The sequence below is a fragment of the Abrus precatorius genome, unplaced genomic scaffold (assembly GCF_003935025.1).
Source record: "Abrus precatorius isolate BTA unplaced genomic scaffold, Abrus_2018 Scaffold6, whole genome shotgun sequence".
In the NCBI taxonomy this organism is placed as follows: domain Eukaryota; kingdom Viridiplantae; phylum Streptophyta; class Magnoliopsida; order Fabales; family Fabaceae; genus Abrus; species Abrus precatorius.
This window is the reverse complement of record NW_020874406.1, coordinates 22,886,072-22,912,385: the sequence shown is the minus strand read 5'-3', so window position 1 is coordinate 22,912,385 and position 26,314 is coordinate 22,886,072. Positions and strand designations below refer to the sequence as shown.

At 29.2% G+C, this 26,314-nt stretch overlaps 1 protein-coding gene across 2 annotated transcripts; it reads right to left on the bottom strand.

Moving 5' to 3' along the window:
* Positions 1-18,195: 18,195 nt before the first annotated feature.
* LOC113868601 (pyruvate dehydrogenase E1 component subunit alpha, mitochondrial) lies at positions 18,196-25,335 on the bottom strand. Of its 2 annotated transcripts, none has more exons than XM_027504327.1 (9): positions 25,237-25,335; positions 24,415-25,123; positions 24,261-24,340; positions 22,875-22,952; positions 20,034-20,129; positions 19,872-19,943; positions 19,314-19,367; positions 19,123-19,188; positions 18,196-18,712 (listed from the first exon to the last, which is right to left on the bottom strand). In XM_027504327.1, the coding sequence occupies exons 2-9, from the start codon at positions 25,109-25,111 to the stop codon at positions 18,668-18,670; spliced, it is 1,188 nt and encodes a 395-aa protein (XP_027360128.1). In that variant the 5' UTR covers positions 25,112-25,123; positions 25,237-25,335; the 3' UTR covers positions 18,196-18,667. The 2 variants fall into 2 exon arrangements, with proteins under 2 accessions (XP_027360128.1, XP_027360129.1); XM_027504328.1 differs by having other exon boundaries at positions 24,415-25,117; positions 25,237-25,326.
* Positions 25,336-26,314: the final 979 nt, after the last annotated feature.

Below are 26,314 nucleotides of genomic sequence, written 5' to 3'. Positions count from 1 at the left end.
AATTTATCTAATAATAAAAATTTAAAAATATAGTGAACAAGTATCTTTAATTTCTTAAATTAGAAAATAGCTAAGAATATTTTTAATTATTTGAAGAATAAAAATGAAATAATTTTATATAGTAATCATTATTTTGAAAGAAAAAATTTCTTACCTAATATATTACATATTTTAAAATCAAATATTGTTCTTTTATAACTTGTAGATAATATTATTTCTTAATTACGTTATCATTCTATGTATTTTTAACATTTTATTGTGAAAATGAACGAGAATAAAAGTTACCCTCATTTATGTTTATTTTTAAAAAGATTAACATTATTTTTAGATTTATTTTTTTTTAGAAAGAAGAGATTGTATTTATTAGTGCATTTAGTTTAGATTTACCTTCTCCATAACTGTGACAGCTAGCTACGAGCATGCACACTTTGTCACTTTGCAGATTTCTTTTTGGTTGGAATTCCAAGCATTGTTAATGCAGAGTAAATTGATCTGCTTGTAGATGGGATCGTATAGAGCCTCTTTATGAACATAAATGGTGTTTGGCCCTTTCAATGTAAAAGAAAAGAAATCTCATGCACCTCTCTCTGCTATTCAATTCTATCATTATATAATCTTCTCTTCAATTCTAACCTATAAGGATTCACCGATCCCAACAAAATTTGTTGAAATTCTTATTCTAATATTTTAAGACACTAATTATACAGATCTAATAAAAAGTAAAACATTCAACACATTAACATTTTAAAAAGTATATTATTTTTTAGGGTTTAGGGTAGTTATTAGTTTCAATGGACACTGATTTTATAATTGGTAAAGCGAACTAAAACGTTATTCAGAAAAAGGAAAAAGAGTCCACAAAAAATAATACCAGGACTGAACTGAGGATGAAAAGAAAGGGGGTTCAACAACCACAGAGCACTAAGGAAGAGAGAGGTATGTGGATGAGCAATAGAAAAGATTAATATTCAATCTCCATGATGATGATGATGATGACGACGACGATGGGCAAGAAGCACTTTATACACAGCATTTTCAGTGGCAGGGCTTCCACCACTAACATCAAAGAAATCAATGACAGGTCACTTAATAATTTCACGACTCCAAAAACAAAGAGAGAAGTCACTTTTAAAATTTTCTGGGAGATTCCTGCAACTAAACTTTATGTCAAATATTTAGTTGACGTAAATATTAATTAATATTTGTAAATATTACTCTTTTGATTTTGTGTGTATAAGAAATTATTATTTTTTAAAGAAATTTATTAAAAATATATATTTTTAAATGTATTAATTAATAATTTTTTATATATTTATTTAGAATAAATCTATTCTCATTCTAAAATAATAAGACAATTTTAAATATTTTTATATAAAACATTATTTTTAATTAGTTAATTAAAATAATAATACTAATTAGATAAATTATAAATAAAATATAGAATTAGACATCTTTGAGTGACACTCAATTCATTATCTTTATAATAGATATATTTATTTATTATATAAATTATTAATTTAATTATTTAATATGATGTTTGTTTTTAAAATATAAAATAAATTTATGATACTATATAATTTATATTATTATTATTTTTTATAAATTAATTATTCATTTTTTTATAAATAAAACTGGAAGAGGTAATTAAAATATAAAAACTAATATTTTAAAAAATGTTATTAATGTATTTATTTTTCATAATATTTGATATATTTTTAACGATTTAATTAGTAGTTTTAAAATAGTAATTAACAACATTTGTAAGAAATTGATTAATGAAACCTCTTGATTATTATATTACCTTTCAAACTTTATTTTATTTGTATATTTTTTAACCATTAATTTTTTTGTCAAAATTTAATAATTACGTAATTTTTATTTTTATAAAAAAATATAATTCATTTAACTTATTCATATTAACTTATCTCAAATTAATTTTAAGTTTTCAATTTAAATTTATAAACTTTATTTCAATAGCGATGACAATTACAAAAACATCTAGCTAGCAATGTTTTATTTTTTTAATATAATTTAATATTTCTAAGGGAGTATAAATATATTTTGTAATGTAATATCTTTCTAATTCATCTTATTCACCCAAAAAATAAAATTTTTATGATTCAAATAAAAATTAAAAATACAGATAATTAGAATATTAAATAATTAAGGAAATTATGCAGTAAAAACTAAAAAAACTAAAAAACTGAATAATATAATTATTAATAGATAAAATTATTTGAAATAACGTAGTAACAATTTAATAATTTAATTTTAAAAATTGCAATTGATAGAAATCATTATGTTGATGACAAATTTTGTTTAAAGATATATTAAAAAATTCAATAAAATTTTCTTATAAAAAATTAAATTTTAAATTTTAAATTAATAATAAAAAGATACAGGAAGCTTCAACGTGATTAAAAGTCATACACTAAATTTTCATTAACTTGCAAAAAAAAATAATCAGGCTAGAGTCATACACTAGTATATTTTTCTTAAATAAAAATTTTACACTCAAATAAAAGTATAAAAATATACTAAGTTGCAGTTAAGTATGAGAATTGAGTGTAAATAAATAGATAAATGTTGAAACTAATAAATTTAAGAGTAGTAATGTTTTATTTTATTTGTACAACATCATCATCGAGGTTTTTGATATTTTATAAAGAAAGTTAAATAAAAGTGTATTTTGCATTTTATAGGTATAAATAATACTCTATAACTTATTTATTTATGAAATAAGGAAATTATTTAAAAAATAAAAAATATCTAAAATTATTTAGAATTATTCTTTTATAAAAGGTCATATTCTTTGCGTCCAGCGATGGAAAGCCAGTTGCAAACAGTTGAAATGGAAGTGACGCAGACATTGCTTGGCTGGCAGAACCATGTGATCACGTGCGTCCCAAATTGCACTGTTTCACTTTCCAAATTTCATTTTCAATCCAATTCAAAAATTTCACCAATGGCTTTGATTGAACTTATTAAATTTGGGTCTTCCATTTACCAAAAAATTAAAAGGTCGTTATTTCTTTGAAAGTTATTATTTAAGAATCATAAATTGAATTATTGATGCTTAACAACACCTAACAAACTCGTGTTAGGTCACTGAATAGAAAACTATGATTGTCGATCAATTATATACAATTTGTATATGAAATAATCAATCAATTATTCAATATGATTACATGAACCTTGAGTCAAGGCTTTTTTTTTTTTTTTTAAGATTTCTTAATCGCTAAGGCTTTGAGATTTCTCTGTCAATGAATAAATAAAATTGTGTTACTCAACAAGTTAAATAATTAAGAATGTATAAACTGTGAATAAAGAGTGAGTAATTTTGTATGCTTCCCATGCAAAATACTTTTTTTTGTTTGGTGAAACAGTGAACGAAACATAAACAATGGTGAAAGTCTAAGATATGTTTTACGTGTAGTTCATCTTTTTATCTTCTCTCCCTTTTTCTGCCCCATTTTCCATAAACAATGTTGGACGAAGTTTTGGGAGGTTTGCACACAATTTTATTATACGCTTTGCACAAACATTAATATTTGGGAGTTGGATTTTAGAGATTAAAGATTTCATTTTAAATTAGAAGAGTCATAATATTTGTAAAAGTAAATTAAATATTAATATGTCAATTTTTTGGTGAGATATTAATCATGTTGATGGATATTGTGATAAGAATAACGAAGATTAATTAAGCAGGCGTGATGGTGCGAAAGACCCATACTAGCTTGACCAATTGACCCAACGAAGGAGAACTGTTCGAGTGCCATTTCTGATTGGTTTATTTGATCATATAAAGGAGATAAGATAAAGAAAGAAACATTTTTCTTGTGAAGAATTTGACAGCTGAGGAAAAAAGGTTAAATGAACTAGAATGTGAACAAGCCTAGCTAATTTCCACTTCAAGGTCTTTGCCTATGTCACTAATACATCACCAACAGTGTTTCTGGTTAATATATGAATTCATGATTAAATAATAATGTAAACAAAATATTAATCAAATGTCTTTAGTTTTTTAACTGATATGTTGAAAACTTTAATTAATATTATTTATTTATCTATATCTTGTGTACATGGTTGAGTGAGTATCAAAATGCATAGACGTGTCTTTGGCGTAAGGGTTTGTTATTCTTCTGCTTTCTTTATGCAACGTGTTGCACAGATGCCTCTTTCTCTCTAACATGCAATTATTGGATGAGATGTTGCTTAGCAATTTACAAACATAGCTGAGAAAACAATCTCTTCCCTATAATGGTTGACTCAATATCAATTCGAGGGCTAGCTGTTGCATATGTAAAATCGCACTCCACTTTTCTTCTAAATTAAGCAGTGAAGTGTAACAACAAAGCCAGATTTTATTCAAATATTTTATCCTTCAAATGAATGAGGACTCAACTAACAAGCAATGAAACCACCACTACGATGGCTTTTGAACTTAATCACAATCATCTTTAGTCTACCATTTTCTTGTTAGGAACTTTTCATATTGTTTTCATACGAATAAAAAACACTTCGGCCATTAATATGGAAGATATATATCTTGTATAGTTGGGTAATATTTCTATCTTTTAAAAAAGATCCAAGAGGCAGCTAAAATAGTTTTTATGCATACAAAAAAAAATCATTCAAAATTTATTACTGACTTCTTGTTTATATTTAAAAATAGGTTATTTACTCACTTGTATTCCATGCCATTTATAAAAAAATAAACAATAAAAATAGTTTTATCTTTATTTTTGAGAAAATATTAATATATTTTTAATATATAAATAATAAATGAAGGATTGCATATCTTACTCGATGGAGAAAGAACTTTGATGTACATAATACTCCTACTTAATTCAAATAAGAGTCTTTCCGGTAAAAAATATCTATTAGTATAGAAAAAAAAATTGATAAAAGTTCATTTAAAAAGTCAATAGATAGCTTATGGCTCTCATAGTTTTTTATTTTATTTCAATAAATATTGTAATATAACTTATCAAAATAAATTATTTTTAATTCATTCTAATTAATTTTATGAGTTATTAAATAAACTGTTAATAAAGGCGCCCGATACATAATATTTGTTATGTAAAATTCATAAACTGACGAAACAAGTGAAGTAATTACTGCGTCAACTTTTACTAACAATCAATCCGTTTTTCAATATTTGTTATGTAAAATAATGCATGAGTTTACAAAGTTAATAAATAATATTAATTTAAGAACATGTGTTGCAGTTAATTAATTATCATTTATTAAAATACTCAAAGTATTATCATTTTGTAATGTTTTTATTACGTAAAAAACCTAAAATATAATAGTAAAGCTGAAAAAAAATATAATTGAGACTTCAACAATTTTATAATGTGACAGATAACCTGAAACAAAGTATTTTTAAAATAATGAGCTAATTTCAAATAGGTTGTTAGCAAATCACTGTGAAGGATAAAAAATTAAATTTCATATTACCTAACATTCTCACTAATGGATTAATTCTACGTTGAATTGGTTCTTCTTCAACTTATCATTTGCACTCTTTATTTAAGCTTTTTATAAAGAAAATAACCCATATATTCATTGGCGAACTGTCAACCAAAGATAATTATTAAAATACTATTAGTTTTCATTAACAAAATAAGTACTTATTAGTATAATACGACTATATAATGGATATATATATATATATATATATATATATATATATATATAAATGGTGAAAGAAAAAGTTTTATATTTAAGCGTTAAAATCCTCACTATTAGAATAATTAACACAATGAAGCGAGACAATAATTTTATTTAAGAAGTAAAGTATTATTGAATTAATTAAATTAGTTGATACTCTCACAACGTGATTATTTTAAAATTGGTAAAACTCTACGATATGTAACAAATATATATACATTTTTGAAAGTCTACACTTTTACATATTAAAAAAAAGAAGTTAATTGCTAGACAATACTATATCCAACCATATTTCATTGTAGGTATCATTATTAAGCACTCCAACTATAGCCTAAGTTACAAGGAAGTGATATTGGTAGTGTACTTTCTCCTACAGACGTATGTATGACAATAAACTTCTCAAACATTTAATTTTATTTATTTTTATCGTACCACACCACACACTACAAATGTACCAAAATTTTCATGTAAACAATGTTATTATAAGTAGCTTCTTCGAATTGTAAAAACTACACGTTGTCACCTATACCATGCTTATATAGCTACATTACTCCGTACATTGACTCATGATAGGAATTTTTTTTGACAAGTACACTATGAGTCATATAATTTCACATTACTAGAATAAAAAAGAATCAACTTAAATGTGATTGATACTTCTATATAATACCTAAATCACATTGAAATATTTAATGAATTTGCATGAAACATAGTCCTATGACATTACAAAACACTAAATTTATACACAAATCACACGGTAAAGTGGCTATGTTGAATAACAAAAACATTTTACAAATTTATTTTAAATTACCAGGTAGAGTAGTTATAGTTATGCTATGATATTATCATTACCTTAAAAGCTAATTTTCACCAACCAATGAAGTAATTTACTATTTGTAACTCGTTTGATTCTCAAGTTTAACGCAATAAAACTCTTGAACTCGTGCACCACTATACTAGCACGTGTATGTTGATAAACTTGGTGGTTCTAAAAAAAGTAAACTAGGTGTGCTAGGAAAGTCCATTGCCTACTTAGGAAAAAGGCTTTTTCTTGCAAAGGGAAGCACATATTGAAAAAAGCGACAAAATAAGATATAAAGAAAATCACATATTTATGAACCCATACATGTTCAAATTAAGTAGAATCATGGTGAAGATTGAATCAAATTATGTATAAAGACAAAATTTATATATTATTTTCTTATATATTTGTTTTCATATAATTAATTATCACATCGTTAATTGGCTTACGTTGATGAACCTAAACCATCAACTACTTCGAGTATGGTAACATTAGTAGTTGATGAATGACGATGCACGCACGCAGTCTGCAATAACTTTAAACAACGAAAGTGGGAAAAGGGTAATAACATCTATGATGGTGGTTCGTGTCATTTAACAATTACAATTGATAGAGTTCTGGCTTTAATTAAACGAAAACAAGTTCTTTTTTTTTTTTTTCTAACCTTAAATATATATTTTTAAGATACATATTTTTGTAATGTTTAAAAATTTAAAATAAATAAAATTATGGGGCTAGCAGGAATATTATTAAGCGAATGAATCCAATACCCGTAACATAATTTAACAACTCTCTCACAAACATTCAACTGGCTCGTGACAGTTTCAAGTTTCAACGCACACCCAAGTTGATGTTAAAAATAGCATAAAATAAAATATACTAGTTCATTAGCTGTTTAAAAGAATAGTTTATGGCAGAAAGTGGAAATGCAAATCTTATAATATGGCTTGAGGGGATAAATTAGAAATTGTAAATTGGGATTGGGTGTGGTTTGAGATGCGGAGACGAACCAAGTTGAAGTAAAATAATGTGACTAATGATTATTGATTAAGATAAGTTTATTCTTTCAATGCCTCGTTTGGCAATCACTGAATTGTATACCTTAAAAAATAAGATAAGGTCTAGTAAAGTTGAAAAGGGTGATATTGTAGTTCAATTCACGAAACAGAACAACTTGTCTCTCACCCACTCACTCTACAAACTAATTACATTTTGTCATATAAAAAAAGGGTTGAAAACTGTGACCAATTTAACTGCACGTGTGAGTTGAGATGGCAGGTAATAACATAATTGACATTTTTAAGGGGCAGGTTACCACCCATTATTTATTTCTTTATTTAACTTTAAAAGTTATTTTTCTTTTTTTATTCTCAATACACACGGGTAACCTCGATAGGCTGCTGTCGGTAAAAGAAGCCATTTTTTAATGTTATTTTTTATTTAAAATTCAAAAATTTATTTTAATAATTTGTAATTATATTAAATATTTTTATTGACATAAATTAATAGACGATAAAACATATTTAAAAATAACATATAAATTTAGATTATATAACAATTATTTATTGTATTACTAATTTTATATTGTTTTGGAGTGTATTTTTAGATATCTCTCTCACACAAAATACAGTATCAGAATCTTTAAATCTAGAAAATAATTTAAACTAATTTTCTTTCACAATTTGCGACTATGCTTACCTAAATCAATAAAAATTATTGAAGCGTTTACTTAGAGAGAAATAAAAATAAAAAAGAATAGTTGCAATGAATGATGTCCTGTAATAGAATGAGAGAAATAGAAAGAGGTGAAGAATATTAAATAGATATTAATATTATTGATACATTTATAAATTAAAATTAATATATAACTTTTGTAAGAAAAAAAAACAATTTATACATTAAAATAAACATTTTATTACGCGTATATTTCATTTATCATTACATCCAATTTATATTCTCATAGTAATTTATATCATTAACCATCTTCTTTTTATTTTTATTATTTTATAATGTTCTATTATTTATAATTAAAAAACTGGAAAGTACTTGTAGTGCATGTGTAATTGGAGAACGCATTGGATACTCTGAGAGTTCGTACACATAGTTAATGGTGCATCCAGAGTCATCTACGGTGGTTTTGTCCTCATTTGAATTTGACATAAGATGCTGCCACGTGGGAACAGAACTGAGCAAAATAGCTATGATCATCATAGAACATAGCACTGCAAAAGTGGGACCCACCTAATAAAATATTCAGAAGATTCTAATACAGTGTACTTAATCATCATCAATCACTGATCAAAATATGCATCTGACGGCTACAACTCACCCGTGAAATACACCGTGCTTCATGATTTGCCACCTCCATGCATACTAGTACCACTCACTTTAATGTTTCTATGCAAAAAATATAAAATATAGAATATTGTTGATGTTAATAGAATATCATTGTATAGATATATTCAGTATAACATGAATATAGTGTTTTTAGGATTTTTTTTTAAATATGACATTTCTATCACGAAAGTTCTTTAACATGGACATGTAATCAATATTACATATACATGACATTTAAAAAATCGCATGTGGCAATTTTTAAAGACTGAAAATTTGTTTAACGTTAAAAACGTTACTAGACTTTTAGGATAAATTTTTTTTTGTAGTTAAAACTTCCTGTTGGAGACTTTAAATCAAAAAAGTGTTTTTATATATTTAAATATCACCACTTGCGATTTAAAATAAAAAATCGCTGTTGACGAGTTTTAAATTTTTTTAACTCATTTGCATTTTTAGCAAATTACATCTTAAAAATTTTTTATTGTACATTTCTGAATTCTCCTTCCTCATATTTTATAATTGAAAAAAAAAATAAAAATACAATAGTCTACTTTAATAGTGAGATTATTTTAAATATGAGTGAAGGTGTGAGATTTACGTGTGATAAGCCAACTTGCATTCATATTCCTTACAATATATCACTTGAAGCACTTAAATATTAGTTTTGTCAATATATTAAAGTAGAGACTCCAAAAATAGTGGAGAGAATAAGCTACAGGTGTTCAATCTTTATTTTTAAAGGTTTCATGCAATACCAAGTGATGGAAATAAGCAATGATGATGATACTTAACAAATGTTTCAGATTTATTACGAGCGTCATGACCAAAATTCTTCAATTGAGTTGTATGTTGTTTTTAAATAAATTACAATTGGTACATATGTCAGTGTTGTTCCTAACAGAGATATTGAATGAAAACAAAATATTGTCAAAAGCGACGATGACGACTTTGAAGGAGATTATGAAAGTGGTGAGGATAATGATGATGATAGTTTGGATGACAATGCAGATGATGATGACTGTCATTTATCAAACTCAGTGATTGACCAACATATGTATGGGGTTCCATCATTCATGCGTGCTTTAGATCTTAATGCTATGCAAGTTCCTGAATTTTCAGAGTATGCTAACTTAGGTATGTTGACATGTTTTATTATATTTGCAGTAATAAATTTATCTTTAGTTGTGTGAATGATATTTAGTTTTTTTTTTTTTATAAGTCATTGTGACGTAGACAGAGAATTATATGTTGGAATGCAATTTAATGACAGAGAAGTTGTTGTACGAAAAATTAAGAGTTATAGTATATCAAAAGGAGTGGACTACAAAGTTTTCAAGTCTGAATCAAATACATTTTATTGTAAATGTGTCAGGTATGACATAGATTGTGAGTGACTTGTTCGAGCTAGTTTGAGGAAAAACACGTATTTTTGAGAAATTAGAAAGTATAACGGGCTACATAGTTGTACTTGGGCAAGGATTTCACAAGATCATAGAAAGTTAGATGCAGAAACAATTACAGAATGTATTAAGCCAATGATTGAATCTGACCCTTCTTTTAACATAAAATTGGTGATTAGTGAAGTTCAAGCTCGATATGGATACACAACAACATATCGGAAAGCATGGATGACAAAGCAAAAAGCAATTGAAAATGTATTTGGTCAGTAGAAAGCCTCATATGAAGCCCTGCCGCAATGGTGTATAGCAATGTGTGATGTTGTTAGAGGATCAGTTGTTCAGTTAGATGTTGTTCAAGCTCATCACAATGATAACTAGGTTCCTGATGTTCAAATATATCGTAGAGTTTTTTTGGAGTTTTGGTCCTTGCATTAGAGCATTCAGACACTGCAAACCACTTGTGCAGGTCGATGGGACACATTTATATGAAAAATACAAAGGAGCTCTATTAGTGGCAGTTGCACAAGATGACAATTAAACTATATTATCAATTGTCTTTGCTATTGTTGAGGGAGAAACTGCAGATGGTTAGCAATTTTTTCTTGATAATGCAGCAATAAGACGAAGCAATGGATAGTGGAAACCTCCAAAGGCATTCCATATTTATTGTATCAGACACATTACTGCCAATTTTTTGCGAAGATTCAAGGCATCTTTCTTACATAAACTTGTCGTCCATATGGGTAATTGACATTATTTCAGTACTTTTAAAATTATATGCAAATATTGTATGGATTTAGCAATGGTTATATAAATGGGTTGTGTTTTGCAGGTTATTCGAGAACGGAACATGAATTTAATATTCATTATGAGCAATTACGGCAACGTGGAGAGATTTATACAGACTGGCTTAATGAAATTCCATGAGAGAATGGGTTCTTGCATATGACGGTGGGCATCGATGGAGTCATATGACCACTAACATTGTTGAGTGCATTAATTCAGTGTTAAAGGGTACTCGCAATCTTCCAATTACAGCACTGGTTAGAACAATATACTTTCGATTGACTGAGTTATTTGCACGTAAAGGGTGTGAGACACATGCACTGAAAGAGGCTGGACATATTTTCTCTAAAGCAGTGATGATTCGAGTTCAATCATGTGAACAGGCCTCTAGAAATCTTTGTGTGACTGTATTCGACAGAAGGAATGAGGTTGTTCTCGTTCAAGATGTATCCAACAATCAAGAATATAAAGTCAATTTGAGGCAAAAGTATTGTAACTGTGGTGACATACAAACTGATCGATATCCATATCGTCATGTGATTACTGCTTGCTCTAGTCAAAATATTGATTGGCGTGCTTATGTTGATGATATTTACAAGATCACTGAGATATGCAAAGTATACAAAAAGGAGTTTGGGGTGATTGGAAATGAAAACACATGGCAAAAATATAGAGGTCCAAAACTTTGTCCAAACTCGACCTTAAAACGGATAATTAAAGGTCATGCAAAATCAACACGTTTTCTTAATGAGATGGATATGTGTGAGATAAGAAGACCACGAAGGTGTAATCTTTGCCGAGGTAAAAGACACAACCGAAAGAGATGTCCAAATGCTCTTGGTCTAGTTCACAGTATTGATGTTTATGTTCGTAGTGTTGATGTTGTTGAAGTTAATGTACTCAATGTTTATGTTCATGTTCGTAGTGTTATTGTTATTGATGTTCATGTTCTTATTGATGTTGTTGTTCCTTTATTAATTCTCATATTTAGTTACTTTTAAATTATTAATCCTTCAATAAAAATATTAACTATTTATTTGACAAATGATGAAGAACATAACATTGATTAAGGAACATGGAAATGGAAGTAAATCAAAGTGAAAATAATAATTATACATATGGATGGAAATTCCATTGATAACAAACATAACATTGATTAACAAACTTGGAATTTAAAATACATTCAAACTATAGATACTAATTATAAGCCTAAATTATTGATGTTCATGCTTATTTTTCCTTTTTCTTCTTGATTAGTGATGGAGTATATCTATCAGGGGCATGAGTAAACGGACGTAACATGCATGAGAAAAATCCCCCTTGTCTTCCTCCTCTAAGTCAATCATCCTCCACACCCTGCTCATTTGTGGCTTCACTTGTCTCTTCTTCATGTGATGTAGGTTCTACATCCGACACATTTGCAGATGCGCCTGTAAATGTTTGTTGTGTCATCTTCCAAGACATGATTGATATGAAGCATTGTTCACTTGACAATGTGTGTCATCATCAACAACAAAGTCATATGTGCATAGAAACCTATGAGATGTGACACTTCCAGTGCTACAATCAACATATCTCCTTCCCTGTGATCCTCTACTTTTGGAGCCACGATGAATATCTCTTCTATCCACAGACATGCGTGAAGGTTGGGGTTGTTCATCCCATTGAAATGGATGCCACTGGTTCATATGTGATGACCAATAAAACTCCTCATTTGGTTGAATAGAGGATGGTGGAATCCCTTGTTGCTGTGTAAGTGGAGACATGGAATTTTGCTCTAACAGGCACTGTTGTTGTTGAGACTGTGACTGCTCCATTTGCAGGGACAACCAAAATCAATTCATTGCATAGATTGTGTACCAACTTCAATACTCATTCGAAGGGTTATAGTTGTCAATTGGCATTCCTTCTAATGTACATTGATGTCAATTTCCCATATTATCACCCAATCATCATGTATTAATCTCCAATTCTTTGGTTCTCTTAAACCATGCAAGTCTTTGTTGTAGACTCCCTCAAGACTTTGGGGCGGAAGAGGAATAGGTTGAGCAAATCCATATTGACGCATTACACGGTCAGCTGCATGCCACTCTACAACCTCAAAGCATATCAATGGGCTTGCAGTTGACCACAATAAACGTTCGCCTCTCTTGTCATCTAGAATAACTGCGTCAATAGCTTCATCCTCATATAGTCGTCATAAATACTACATTAATACAAAATATATTATATGTACCTTAGTAATGTGAAAGAGGTATAAAATTATTTAACAACAGTTAACATATATTAACTGATACCTCACGAAGTCCCATTTTATTTAATGACACTTTAACATTTCCAAGGTCTCTATATGGAGTGTTGGTTGGATATCGAATGTGTCGCCATCTAAGTGCAAGTGAAAATATTATTGGTTCATCAGGTATTAGAGCAAATCACGGGAGCCAGTGTCATGCCCATACCTGTAGCAGTATTAGGCATCCACAAATTTCTTTAGCATCTTGTCATGAACCACGATCTAGACCTCTATAAAAAAAGGTAAGGCATGCTGAAGCCCAACTATGTATTCCAATTTCATCAACATTCACCAACAATTGTAAGAATTTTCCATGGACTACTGAATTACTTTTATTCGGCATTATAACATGTCCCAACAAAGAAAGTATGTATCCACGAGCATGTTGTGCTATCCTATGGTCAGAATTAGTAGGAAGCCAACCAAAATATTGCGTGATCCACTTCAATCTTATTTCTAAACCTTCAACATAGTGAAATCCAAGCCGACTACCTAGTAACTGTTCACACATATCCTGCAATGCTATAGTATTTGGATTAGTAGAACCACTAACAGGTAGACCATTGATTCGTAGTCCAAGCAACATAGCAACATCTTCTAATGTTACTGTGCATTCTCCACAAGGAAGATGAAATGTATGTGTTTTTGATCTTCAACGTTCAACAAGTGCATTTACAAGTCCACCATTTATATGCATTTGACATATTTGTGCAACACGATAAAATTTAACATTCTGTAAAATGTCATATATCTCAGGTCTAAGTAGTGATATAGCTAAGTAACGAGGTCGTAATAGTCTCATTACCTAACATAAAAAAATAAATCATTAAATACATTATTTAAATTATCATATTTTAAAATATTATTTAATCATATTAGATATTTAATCACTAAATACTAATATTTAATAATTAGCCATAATTAGAAAATTATATTTTTAATAACATAAATCATAAAAATTACTTACATTTTGAGCTCGTACTAATTATGAGATGTGTTTCTGCGAATCCATAGTTGTATCACGAACCATATTAAAGAAATTTGTTAATTTACAATATTTTTCAAAAAATTTGAACTACGTATTTTTTTTGAATTTTTCTATTTTTTTACTCTTTTTTTTCTTTTATTTTCACTATTCTTCTTCTTCTTTATCTTCAGTTCCCTCTTCTCTCTTCCACCTTAGTTTCTCTCTTTTACGTTCTCTTTGTGCATGAATTTATGACTGAAAGGGTTATTATATAGTTCCAAGAGCGAGTTTCTCACTTTGAAAAAATTCATTCACTCTAGTGTAGCTGACAGTGGCAGAAATTTTTTCACTCTGCAAAATTTCTGTTCAGCATTCACGCTTTACTTTTCTGACAAATGGCCAGACTTAATATGCAAATATGTCAAAACTCGCCACAGGCGATTTTTCATTAAAGCCACATTCTCGATGCAAATATGTCAAAACTCGCTATTGGGCAGTTTTTCATTAAGGCCACATTCTCGTCAAAGTTTTAAATCTACTGTTCATGACATATAACTTATTTAAATATTGTTGATTCTCCAAAAATCACCACTTGTGAGTTTTAAAAACCCATACTTCCGTAAAATTGTCACAAATAACATATTAACGCAATTATGACTTTTATATCCCACATTTAAATTAATAAACCATGTTTTTAAAGTTTAGATAATTGATATATTTATACTACTATACATAATTTGTATATCATACTATAAAAAGCTATTTCCAAAAGAGAAAAGAACAAACTAGTTATGTACTTCACTTTGTTCCAAAGTATTCCTAACAAGTAAGAGTTATTCCATTTCTTATAGCAATATTTTTTAATTTAAAATATCTTTTAATCGATGAAACTAGTTTTTAACGCATATTTAAGAATAATTAATTAGCTTTTTTATATAAAAAAAATATAATACATGGTATTATTAATATATTAAATGATATATTTTGTAATAAAAATTAAGCTTTATTATTTCGTGTAAAATACTTTTGTATAAATTTTGACAAAATCACACATTATTTTATGATTAGTTTAATGTTAAATTAAAAATAATACAAAATAGTGGTTAAACAAAAAATTAAAATTAACTTTGATTATACTCTTACTGTCAATTTTCATTTCATACCATTTTTTATTTTTGTAAAAATTTATATAAATAAGTTTTGTTTTTTGTGTATCTTTATGTTTGTATTAAAAAAATTATTAGTTAAATTTATTATTAATTTATACTTAATTAAATGATCTTATTAACTAATATAAATGAACTATATAATGAATAATGTTTTTATTAAAATTTACATAAAAAAATGTTAAATATCAAGGCAAAAATGTATTTATAACATATTTAATATTTTTTTTAGCTACTTAATAAATATTTCAAGACACTTGTTGGCATTATACTTAAATTTTTATCAAAGATGTTCAGATTGAGAATACAATCAATTCATGATCAATAATTCAATTTAATCATTTAGTTTGACTTTTGTAAAAATAATTAAATTTCCTAAAGTAGTTTATTTTTTCTCTTGCTGAAAAAGATTTTTTTAACTAAGGATAATTGATTTAAACGGTATATGTCTTAAATAAGATGTTAGGTTTAAATTCGTCTAAAAATAAATCTTGCTAAAAGAGCTAGTTTAGTTATAATACAAATATATTTAATTTAAATAATATTATTTTTTACAAAAGATATTTATCATCTAAAAAAAATATCAAAATAGACAAATTTATCAACATGAGTATAATATCTTTGAATAAAATGTTTTTCACATGCTGATATAAATTGAATCTTTATAAACATGTTTATCAAATATATTTAATTTACTATCTATATTGTTTTATTGATGTATCCTTTTTAAAATTACCTATCTCTTATATATCTGTATTTATTTATTTTTATTTCTTTCTTCAACTAAATATATTAATGTTGCTTTAACTCGAGTAATATTCAAATGTATAATTGAAAATACCAAAGTCTTATTGCCTCCAAGTAACATGGATAGTAGCTCTTCTATAAAATGCATATATGCAAAAGCTCTTCGATAACAATGCAAAAACATTCGTATCTTTGTAGATTATTTCTAAAACTATGAAATCGATTTTTCCAGTAATTAAGAAATTTATTATGGGGCTTTGAATTTTACTGAGTGAATAAAGTGATATAACGTATTCTCTTAATCTTAATAAAGTCTTGTTAATTTATATAGTGCATGCTTAGTTCAGTATGTTTTAAGGAAATGTTTTTTTTTATTAAATTTTAGAACAATAATTAAAAATGAATAATTATTTCATAAAAAATAATTTCAACAAAACATGTTTTTGACCGGTGATTCTGGACAAGTTTGGAAGGTTCAAGCACTATATAGTAATTTTAGCAAAATAAAATACAAAATATTTCTATTAACAGTTAATCTTTAAGATTGAGTTTAAGTATTTAAAAATAATTAAATTTTATTAAAAAATATTATTTACATAAAAAATATAAAAATTTATTTTTAATATAATATTATATTACATTTAATTATTTAAAATTATTTTTAAAAGATGATGTTAATGTCTTTTCATGTGTTGATTCCTCTCTCGCCCTTTTGACGCATTAAAACTAAAGAAAAGAAATCATCGAGTCATAACTTAAGAATTAAATTCATCTAACTTTAATTACTGTTTTTTAAGTACTTTTTTCTTTGGTTTTTAAAATGTTTTGCAGTTGAAAATAGAGTTTAAATATTTTTTATAAAATCTGAGCAACCTTTTTTAAGTCTAATTTTTTAATATGATATGAAAATTTATTCAATCTTAATATTGAACTTGTCCACATATATCTTGTCTTATTGTACTATCTACAAATGTTCAATATTACAAATTTTATGTATTAAATATCCATTCCTAGACATGAATAGAGTGTGCTAAAATATTTCATGTCAGCTATAAATAGATTTGGAATTTTATAAGATTGAGCAAACTTTTTCCTGTAAACTAATTTTTAAAAGTAAAATCTGCACGACCAGATCCTATATAACAGTTGCCTTGTGTCTTGCAATCTGGTTTAATAGTTCTGCGTAGAGCTTTAATATGATCTCAATACAAAGCAACCTAACCAAACTACAAAAATTTGCTCTTTTTTCTTAATAAAAGGGAGAAAAGAAAGAGTTAAAGTAACCTCTTAAAACTAATTTTAAACATACAGAAATAATGATATTTTATTAAGAAACATATTTATGATAATTTAATGTAATAAATACTTTTTAAATATCATTTTACCATTTTTAAAATTTTAAAGCCAACCTCAAATATTGATATAATAAAATCAATAATAAAATAATAATCTAAATAAGTTTGTTTTAATACTAAATAATAATTTAAACGTACTAATTAAATAATAAAAAGAAAAAAAGATAACATTAATACATTTTTACTGTAATTTTTTTCAAAATTGTGTTAATTTCTTAAATAATGCTTTTAACACGAAAGCAAATCTAAAAGAATTATTTAGTGAAGGCTAAAATCAAAATTTATGGTATCAACATGCATTTTAACAGTACCAAATGTATTTGGTAAATTTTTATTATTTCTAAAATTAATGGTCCGATCATAGTCGATTTTAAAATAAGTAAACATTTTAATTGTTTCCAACGTCAATAATTAATTTTAAATATGAAATTACATGATAATAAATATATATCGTCGCATTACACATTTAATAAATTAGACATGATCAAACATGTAGAGAGGAAAGTAAATATTTTCCTAAAATAAATAATTTTTTAAATTTTACTCGTATCACATAAACTACCCTCATCAACATTCACATCCCAAAGCCATGATTAAATTCGTTATTTCATCCTTTTCACAAAGAAGCAATAAATCATATAGCAGCAGAAAATGCGAAGGAAATGAGATCAAGACAGCAAAGTGACTTATTAGTCCAAGCTACAAAAGGCAGATGTATCAAATATTCAATCCACAAACAGCAGGCATGAAAATTGTCGAAAGGAACGAGAATTCTTGGTACCCAGAAAATGGATTCGATGAAACGCAATATGGTGAATAACAATAAAACCAATGCCAACAACTAAGGAAGACCGATTGAGAGCAGTAGTACACAATGTTTTCCTCAAATTTTCAGAACACCCCTGTTGCATCAATCACGGTAATGCTATGGCCGTTAGCTCCTCCAAAATTACACGGTAAAAAAATAATAATTTCTGCCCCAATGCTACTGAAGCATAAATTTCCTATACACGAGGGTAAGAACTCAACCAATAGGCAGAGTAGAGAGATGACCTGCTGTAGGACCTTTTATTCTTCATTTATTTTGATCAGTCTGCTACCATATGGTACTAAGATATTCAAAGGACAAAGTTCTTAATTATGGTAAATTAGCTCTCACTTCTTTCCTATCAACACCAAAAGCCTGCAATACAGAATCATAAGAGTTAAGCATACCATCTATTACGTAATGCTACACAAATAACAGGAAGTTTAGTCACAGACCTCCCACCATTGTGGGGTCTAAAGAGGGATAGATGGTATGGTATGCAATGCTATCAATTATTAATTGCTTGAATACAAATCCAGCTGCAACATTTCATGCAATCTAAAAATTCAATGACGAATTGATTATCCTGTTATTTGCCACAATTTGATATTGAATCAAACTAGTCAAGCATATCCATTCTCCTATAAATTTTGAAGGCTGTAAAGACATAGTGACATATATTCTTCAATTTTAAAGCAAAATGCTGCGAAATCTACTATACATCATTTGAATAGCTTATGCTCTGAACTTATATAGTGAGTACTGAGTAGGGATGAAATCAATACCTCAACTCCTAAACCTTTAACGTAGACATTGGTAAATAGATCAAATGGATCTGGCATTGGACTCTCCTGGAAAACAGAAAAGAAGACCAAGAAGGGGAATATTTAAAACAATATACAGTTGTCACAGGATATGCAAATATAAGGTATACAGTGAAAAAGTGAGCCAAATGAATTAACAAAAAAGATTTCACCTTTGCTTTAGCAATGGCCTCATCAACTTCTTTTCTGGCTTCTTTTTCCATGTCCTAAAAGAAGAAAATGGAATTAATATCCTTAATTGTCATCACAACAAATTCAATAGAAAATAGTTATAGGTAGAATAAAACTCAATAGAAAACAATCATGAACTATCATCTGAGATTGACAAAATAGGCCATTTCATCTTTGCAAATTGCAGAAATTATTATAGGTAGAATAAAACCCAAGAGAAAGTTAACTACCGTTAACAAAAGACTAGCAGACCATATGCTATCCTATCTGAGCTTTAATTCCATGACAATCACTTAACTATAGTCAACATGTTTGGAAGCAAAATATCTATATAAGCTGAATCATAAAAACCTTCAAGTAAAATCAGATGCCCAACATCATAATAGAGAAACAAGTTTCTATTTATGGACTGCTTTCAGGGAAAAGTTTGGAGTGAATTTCACAGATATCAAGATGGAAGACTGATGTCATGCATAACCAATTCTAAAAAGCACATTTCACAATTCAAGGGATGAAGAAGGAATTTCAATTTCAGTCACCTTTAGCTCCTTTTCAGCAGCAATCTCATGAGACAATAACAGCTTTCTTACTCTCTCAATTGGATCACGCTCCTACATCATATTAGCCAAGGAAAACAATTAAAATGAATCTCTTAAAATATTAAACTAAAAACACATATGCTGGGGACTAGCATGACAAACCTGTCTCACACCAGAAATTTCATCACGGGTGCGGTAAGTGCTGCCAGGATCAGACATAGAGTGGCCATGGTATCTGTAAGTGTCCATTTCAAGAATCTGGGCAGAATAGTAAATAAGATAGAGAAATCAATCAATATCTAACAGCAATATATTCCTCAGAAGTAACATTCAACTACATTCCAGTAAAATAATTCCTTCCCAAGAAGGTTCAAACTTCAAACTGTAATCAATTAGTCAGCAGAGACAAAATTTATTGCTCCTCAATAGCTTCTTACTCAAATCATCATTTGTCAAAGGACAAAAACTTTTTGAAATCAATCTATTTCTTTAGAATTATGGGGATCCAGAAAAGCAATTTCTAAGCAAATCATCAAATGTTGATTCCATAAATTTAAAAAATAAATTATCCAGCTACAAACTAAGCATAAAATAAAACCAAACACCTTCAATGTCAACTCCTATGAATCTGGCAAGTAATTTCAGTTATCTACTTGTTAATATCAGAATTATTTTGACCAAGTGTCCAAATACATTTTATATTCAAGCAGAGTACAATTGAAAAGCAAGATTTTTGAAGATAAAAGAAGAATCAATATCACAGAAGTTATCAGCAGTGGCTATTGGAAGTCATCAAGAGTGGTTAGCAGAAGTTATTAGAAACTGTTACTGAGAGTTATCAGTTAGGAACCTTGCCTACAAAGTCCCATTAGTGCAATTAAATAAGGGTTGGAACTTGGTTGTTGAAACTAGTGAAATGCCTACAAATCCCACACACATCAGAGGGCCTCAATGGGTCACTCACTACTCATAGCAAGTTTCAACCACTTCAATTCCTTTCATCTCAATGACAATCAAGTCTTTCTATCTTTTCACTTTTGGCCAGCTCACTTCTTTCTCTTTTTCTGTACTTTCTTTCTCTTCTCCGTAACAGCTTGATCTCTTCTTTACATAGTTACTTTTAATTATGTTCAAATAGTTATATTTTATCTCTCTTCATCAATTGATCAGATTTTTGTCTTCAATTTTTATGTTTGTGATCTGAGTTATCCATTTACTGAGTAAACCATAAAGGAAGTGATTTCCTTCCCTAAACTGAGATCCAGAATCAAATTTCAACAAAAGTGGCAACATTTTGACTTTGATCAGATTTTCATCTTCAATTTTTATTTTTGTGATCTGAGCAAAGTTATCAATGGCAGATGATGGGTCATGGCAGAAATCCAAAAAACTGCATAAAATTATGATAAGATTATGACACACATAATAAAATATATAAAAAACATTATAGGTCATACAAAATGATAAAAATAAATTAACTCAAAATATAAGTAGCATAACCCACAATTCAAAGCATAATTCAATACAAAATCAACAATTTTAGATTTTTTGCTCTGATGTCTTCTATGTTTTTATTCATCTTTTGCTATACTGTGGGTGGGTTCTATCCCCACACAGCGCAACAGTGCTAGTAAAAATGTTTACTTTCCCTTTCCATCCCTAGAATGAAGCAGTTTGAAGGGTAAAAAAGACTTTCTTTTTTTTAAAAAAAAAATTCCCTTTTTGCCCTTAAAATGACCTTGCTTTAAGGTTTTTAAGGGTAAATTAGTCTTATTAGAATACATCACTGACCCATTTTCTTCTCCACTTCTTTGTTTGACGCTCCCTCCTCAAATATCAATCAATATCCATCTCTGTTTCTGTTGTCTTCTCAAATATCCACTTTCCCTTCTCAAATAGTCTTTGTTTGACACATCTCTGTCCTTGATTTGAGTTTGAGGGTGACTCACTTCCCCCATTTGTCTCTGTTTTGCTTCCCTCATCAGTCGCTGGAGATGGAGCAGTTGTTGTTGGAGTTGCAGCAGAAACACTCGACAGAAAAACAAGAGTTGAAGAAAACCCAAAACCCCAACGAGAACAAAGAATAGAAGATGAAAGGTTACAAAAAAAGAACCATGAATGAAGAAGACAGATAAAAAAAGAGAGATGAAGTGAGAGACAAAAAAGAGAGGCAACTAATATTAGGGTTTGGGCTCACGGATTCTTTCTCTGGACTGGATTAGGTTTGCAGCCCAACCCATTTTTCTGCAAAAAATGTCATTTTTCCGCCACGGCCGCTATTACTGCCATGCACGTAACAGCCACTAGTAACAGTGGCCATGGTGCTGCCACCAAAAAATGCCATGCCTATTATGGAAAGCTTGAAAACTGTCATTGATTTCCGTTATGGTGCCGCCATAATGGTTACTTGACAATAGTGGATCTAGGTTACCAAATTTACTAAGTAGACCATAAAGGAAGTGATTTCCTTCCCTAAATTGAGATCCAGAATCAAGTTTCAACAAAGATGGCAAATTTTTCATGTAAACACTAGTAAACTATAACAATCCCCGCCAAGACCAGATTGAATGAATTAAAGTTATCCCATCTTTAACTCCAAGGGAATAGGAAACAAACCTTAGGCAAGAAAGCCAGAACAATCTAATCTCGTGCAACATTTGAGGGGCAGAAAGCCCAAACAATCTCATCTTATATGCACTTAGTATGCCTTAATTCAAAGATCTATACTTTCAACTGAGTCTAATGGCTAATACCATGTTCAAGGTTGCTTTGACAATGTATAAGGAGTTCTGTCAATTATTAGCAGATTAATGAACAAGTATAGCCCCCTGTCCCTAAGATTAAAACTAGTCTGACAGCCAAGAAATTGCCACAGTTGATCCCTCCTAATCTAAAGTGTTATGTCAAGCCTTAGGTAGATGAATGGCTGATTCGCAACATTGCCAATAATTAATTTTGTGAGGAGAAATTCAAGTATACATAATAGTAAATAAATTAACTCACAAGGGGCCCATTCTTCAAAGCATGTTCCTTTGCAAATTTGCAAGCTTGTTTAACAGCAAGAACATCCATGCCATCTACCTGTACAAATTACAAATACTCATTAAAATTAAAATAATCCAAACAAGATTGTTTAAAAAGACTACTGTGTATACTTAATTAACCCATGTACAGACAGTTTTATATGCAAGTGCATAATGACACTTAAATGGTAGGAAGCAAATACATAAACACGTGTCCAAGTCCAACAAATAGTCAACATAGTCCTACATATTTGGACATCAAGACATGAAAACAGGAATGGAGCCCATGGAGGCTAAAACAGGAGAGTCCACAACAGCATCAATATTCAATGCAAGAACAAGAAAAATGTCCATCCCTCAAAAGTTAAAACTCATCCAGACTGTTACAAGAGATGTGGAAAGAGTGCAAGACTTAAGGATCCAAATTTAAAAACAAAAACAACATAAAGAAGCATTGGCCTAAAATATAATTGAAATAAATAAGTGGTCCTTAATTTGGCAATGCTGTCCCAAAACAACATTTGTTCCATAACAGCACTACTAATAAACCATAAATACTATGCCTCACAAAATAAAATTCATTATCAATCAACATATAATACTCAATTATTAGGGTTCATTTGGTAGATAGGATAATTTTTTCTATCATATCCCATTTTCTGTTTTGTCTAACCAATAGAATATGATAAATCTATTTTATGTGTTTATCATATCCATCTCTCTAGTGTAATTTTTATCTTTGAAAGGGCTTGGATTAGAAATAGGCTGGATAAAATAAGATAATGCTATCTAGTTTGTCCTCTTGGTATGCATGAAACATAAGATAGGTTGAGAGTGTATCATACTCTCTTGTTCTATCACGTTCTTATCCAACTTCGATATCTTATTCTTTCTTATCATATCCTACCCACCAAATGAGCCCATAATTTGAGCACGTGAATGCATCATGTCCATTCATACACAAGTCCTCAAGAAGGATGTATTGCCATATCCGCCACCTAATCACGCCCCCTTGCATACCAGAATGAAAACACTCCACATCCATCCATCCTTCCCCTTTAACCAAGATGTTACACAATACATTCTCATCAGAGAAGAAAGGAATTGAACTGCATTTCTCAAACAACCCAAGCAATGCTAGCAACACACTCATTATTGGATGAATTTACACGACTCCCACCAAAAAACATGTCCAAACTCTCTTCTCAGCAAGACACACATGAATTCACCGAGTAACACATTGTGTTAGAAAAGGTTCATCAAATGAAGGGTGTATTATCATTTGTCAGCACTCAGCATTATTCCAACCAACAAAATCAATCATTCCACAAACACAGCAGCACAAAACACCATCCACGAAGCTCACCTTCAATCCGGGAACATAATCCCCACGCTTGTAATAAGCAGGACTCTTGGCAGCTCTCCACTCAGCAGTTCCCATTCCATCTGTTAGCCAATTCAAAATATCAAACCAACCGAATTGAAAAAAGCACCAAAATTTAACCAACGCAAGCACTCACAATGATTGTTCTCGCAGACCAAAATAGCAGGGAGATCCCAAAGTGCAGCAATATTAAGAGCCTCAAAAAGCTGCCCCTGATTGGCAGCACCATCACCATACAAAGCAAAAGTCACATTCTCATCCTTAGAATACTTCTGAGCAAAAGCCAACCCACAACCAAGCGGAACCTGAGCCCCCACAATACCGTGACCACCGTAGAACCCACTCTCCTTCTTGTAAAAATGCATCGAACCACCTTTTCCCTTGGAGCACCCCTCCTTGCGCCCCATCAGTTCCGCGAACACTTCAAGTAGGGTTCCGCCACGGCCCAAGAAGGTGCAGTGGTCCCGATAGGCGGTGATGATGCAGTCCTTTTTAGTGATTCCGGCCTCCATGCCGATGGCGACTGCTTCTTGGCCGTCGTAAAGGTGGCAGAACCCGCGGATTAGCTTTGCCTTGTAGAGAGAATCGGCGGCGATCTCCATCCGCCGCATCAGAGCCATGTCGCGGAAGAACGAGAGGAGCTCTGAGGCAGTGGTGTCGACGGAGCGTGAGGGAGGGTCGCAATTGTGGGCGGTGAAGGGAACGGACGTCTCGATGGTGAGGGTGGCGTTCGCGTCGGAGGAGATCGGACGGCTGTGAAGTAACGCGGCGGAGAAGGGTTTGAGGAGATTGGATCCGCAGGAAGAAGAAGAGGCTAAACGTGACAGAGCCATTTCGATCTGTTACTACAAAATATAAAAAATAAAAAGTTAATTTTTGAATTAAATGGAAAAATGAATGTCTTATGAGGGTAGTGTAATCGAGATGAAGATTGAACTTGAAGGGGTTGGTGAGGTACCAGCAGAGAGCTGAAACTATGAATATATGAGTTTATTGAGAATGGAAGTGTGCTACCAATATTTGAGGGCGAATTTTGGTTTTCTATTATTTTTATGTGCTGTGTGGTAGTCCCTACCAATTTATTCGCGAGCCTTTATTGCTCTTTTCACGCTCATCTTTTGTGTGTTGCCCCTGGATTCGCTGCTCCACAGCTCACCGATGTCAGTCTGGAGTTTTGGGAAATTACTTTTTAAAATTTGTTTTAAATACATTTTCAATTATCGATTAATTTTTTATAATTATGAAAAAAAAACAATTAAATTATCATTTATCAAATTAAAAATAAAATTTATTATAAATTACATAAATTTGTTTTAAATTTAATAAATTTGTTAATAATTAAAAGTATGCTAAAAATATATATTAAAACATATCACTAGCATTTATAAAAAATATTTAAAATAGTTTTAAGATTACATTTTAAACTAGAAAATATGCCCGGTTTTTTTCTATTAAATTAATTTATTTTAAAATATAAAATATATAGTTTAAATATAAAAAATATATAAATATAATAAAAAAATTATTTATCAAAATAAATTATTATTTAAAATATGTATAATTTAGTATTTTTTAGTATAAAATAAAATAACATACATATATCTTATTTTCAAAATGTAAAAAAAAAATTATATTATTTCATGATATCATAAATCATTTATTATTATAAAATTTTAAATAAATAATTATAACAATAAATTATTAAATATAATAAATTTGTATATGTTATAAAATTTAAATAAAAGGTCTTATAATTTTTTATTTATATATTTGTTTATAGTTGTTGAATTAAATTTATAAGATAAACTATCTATTTATAATTATAATTTAAAATTATTAATAAAATTTTACTATATAATTATTAAAACATGATATCATATTTTTTAAAAATAATCTATCAGACTAATATAAAAAAAAAGTATTTATTCATGTATGAAATTTTAAAAATCGTCTTGAAATATCAATATACACAAAATTATATATTAATATTTAAAAATAAAATATATTAAACTTTTTATATATAAATAAAATTATCA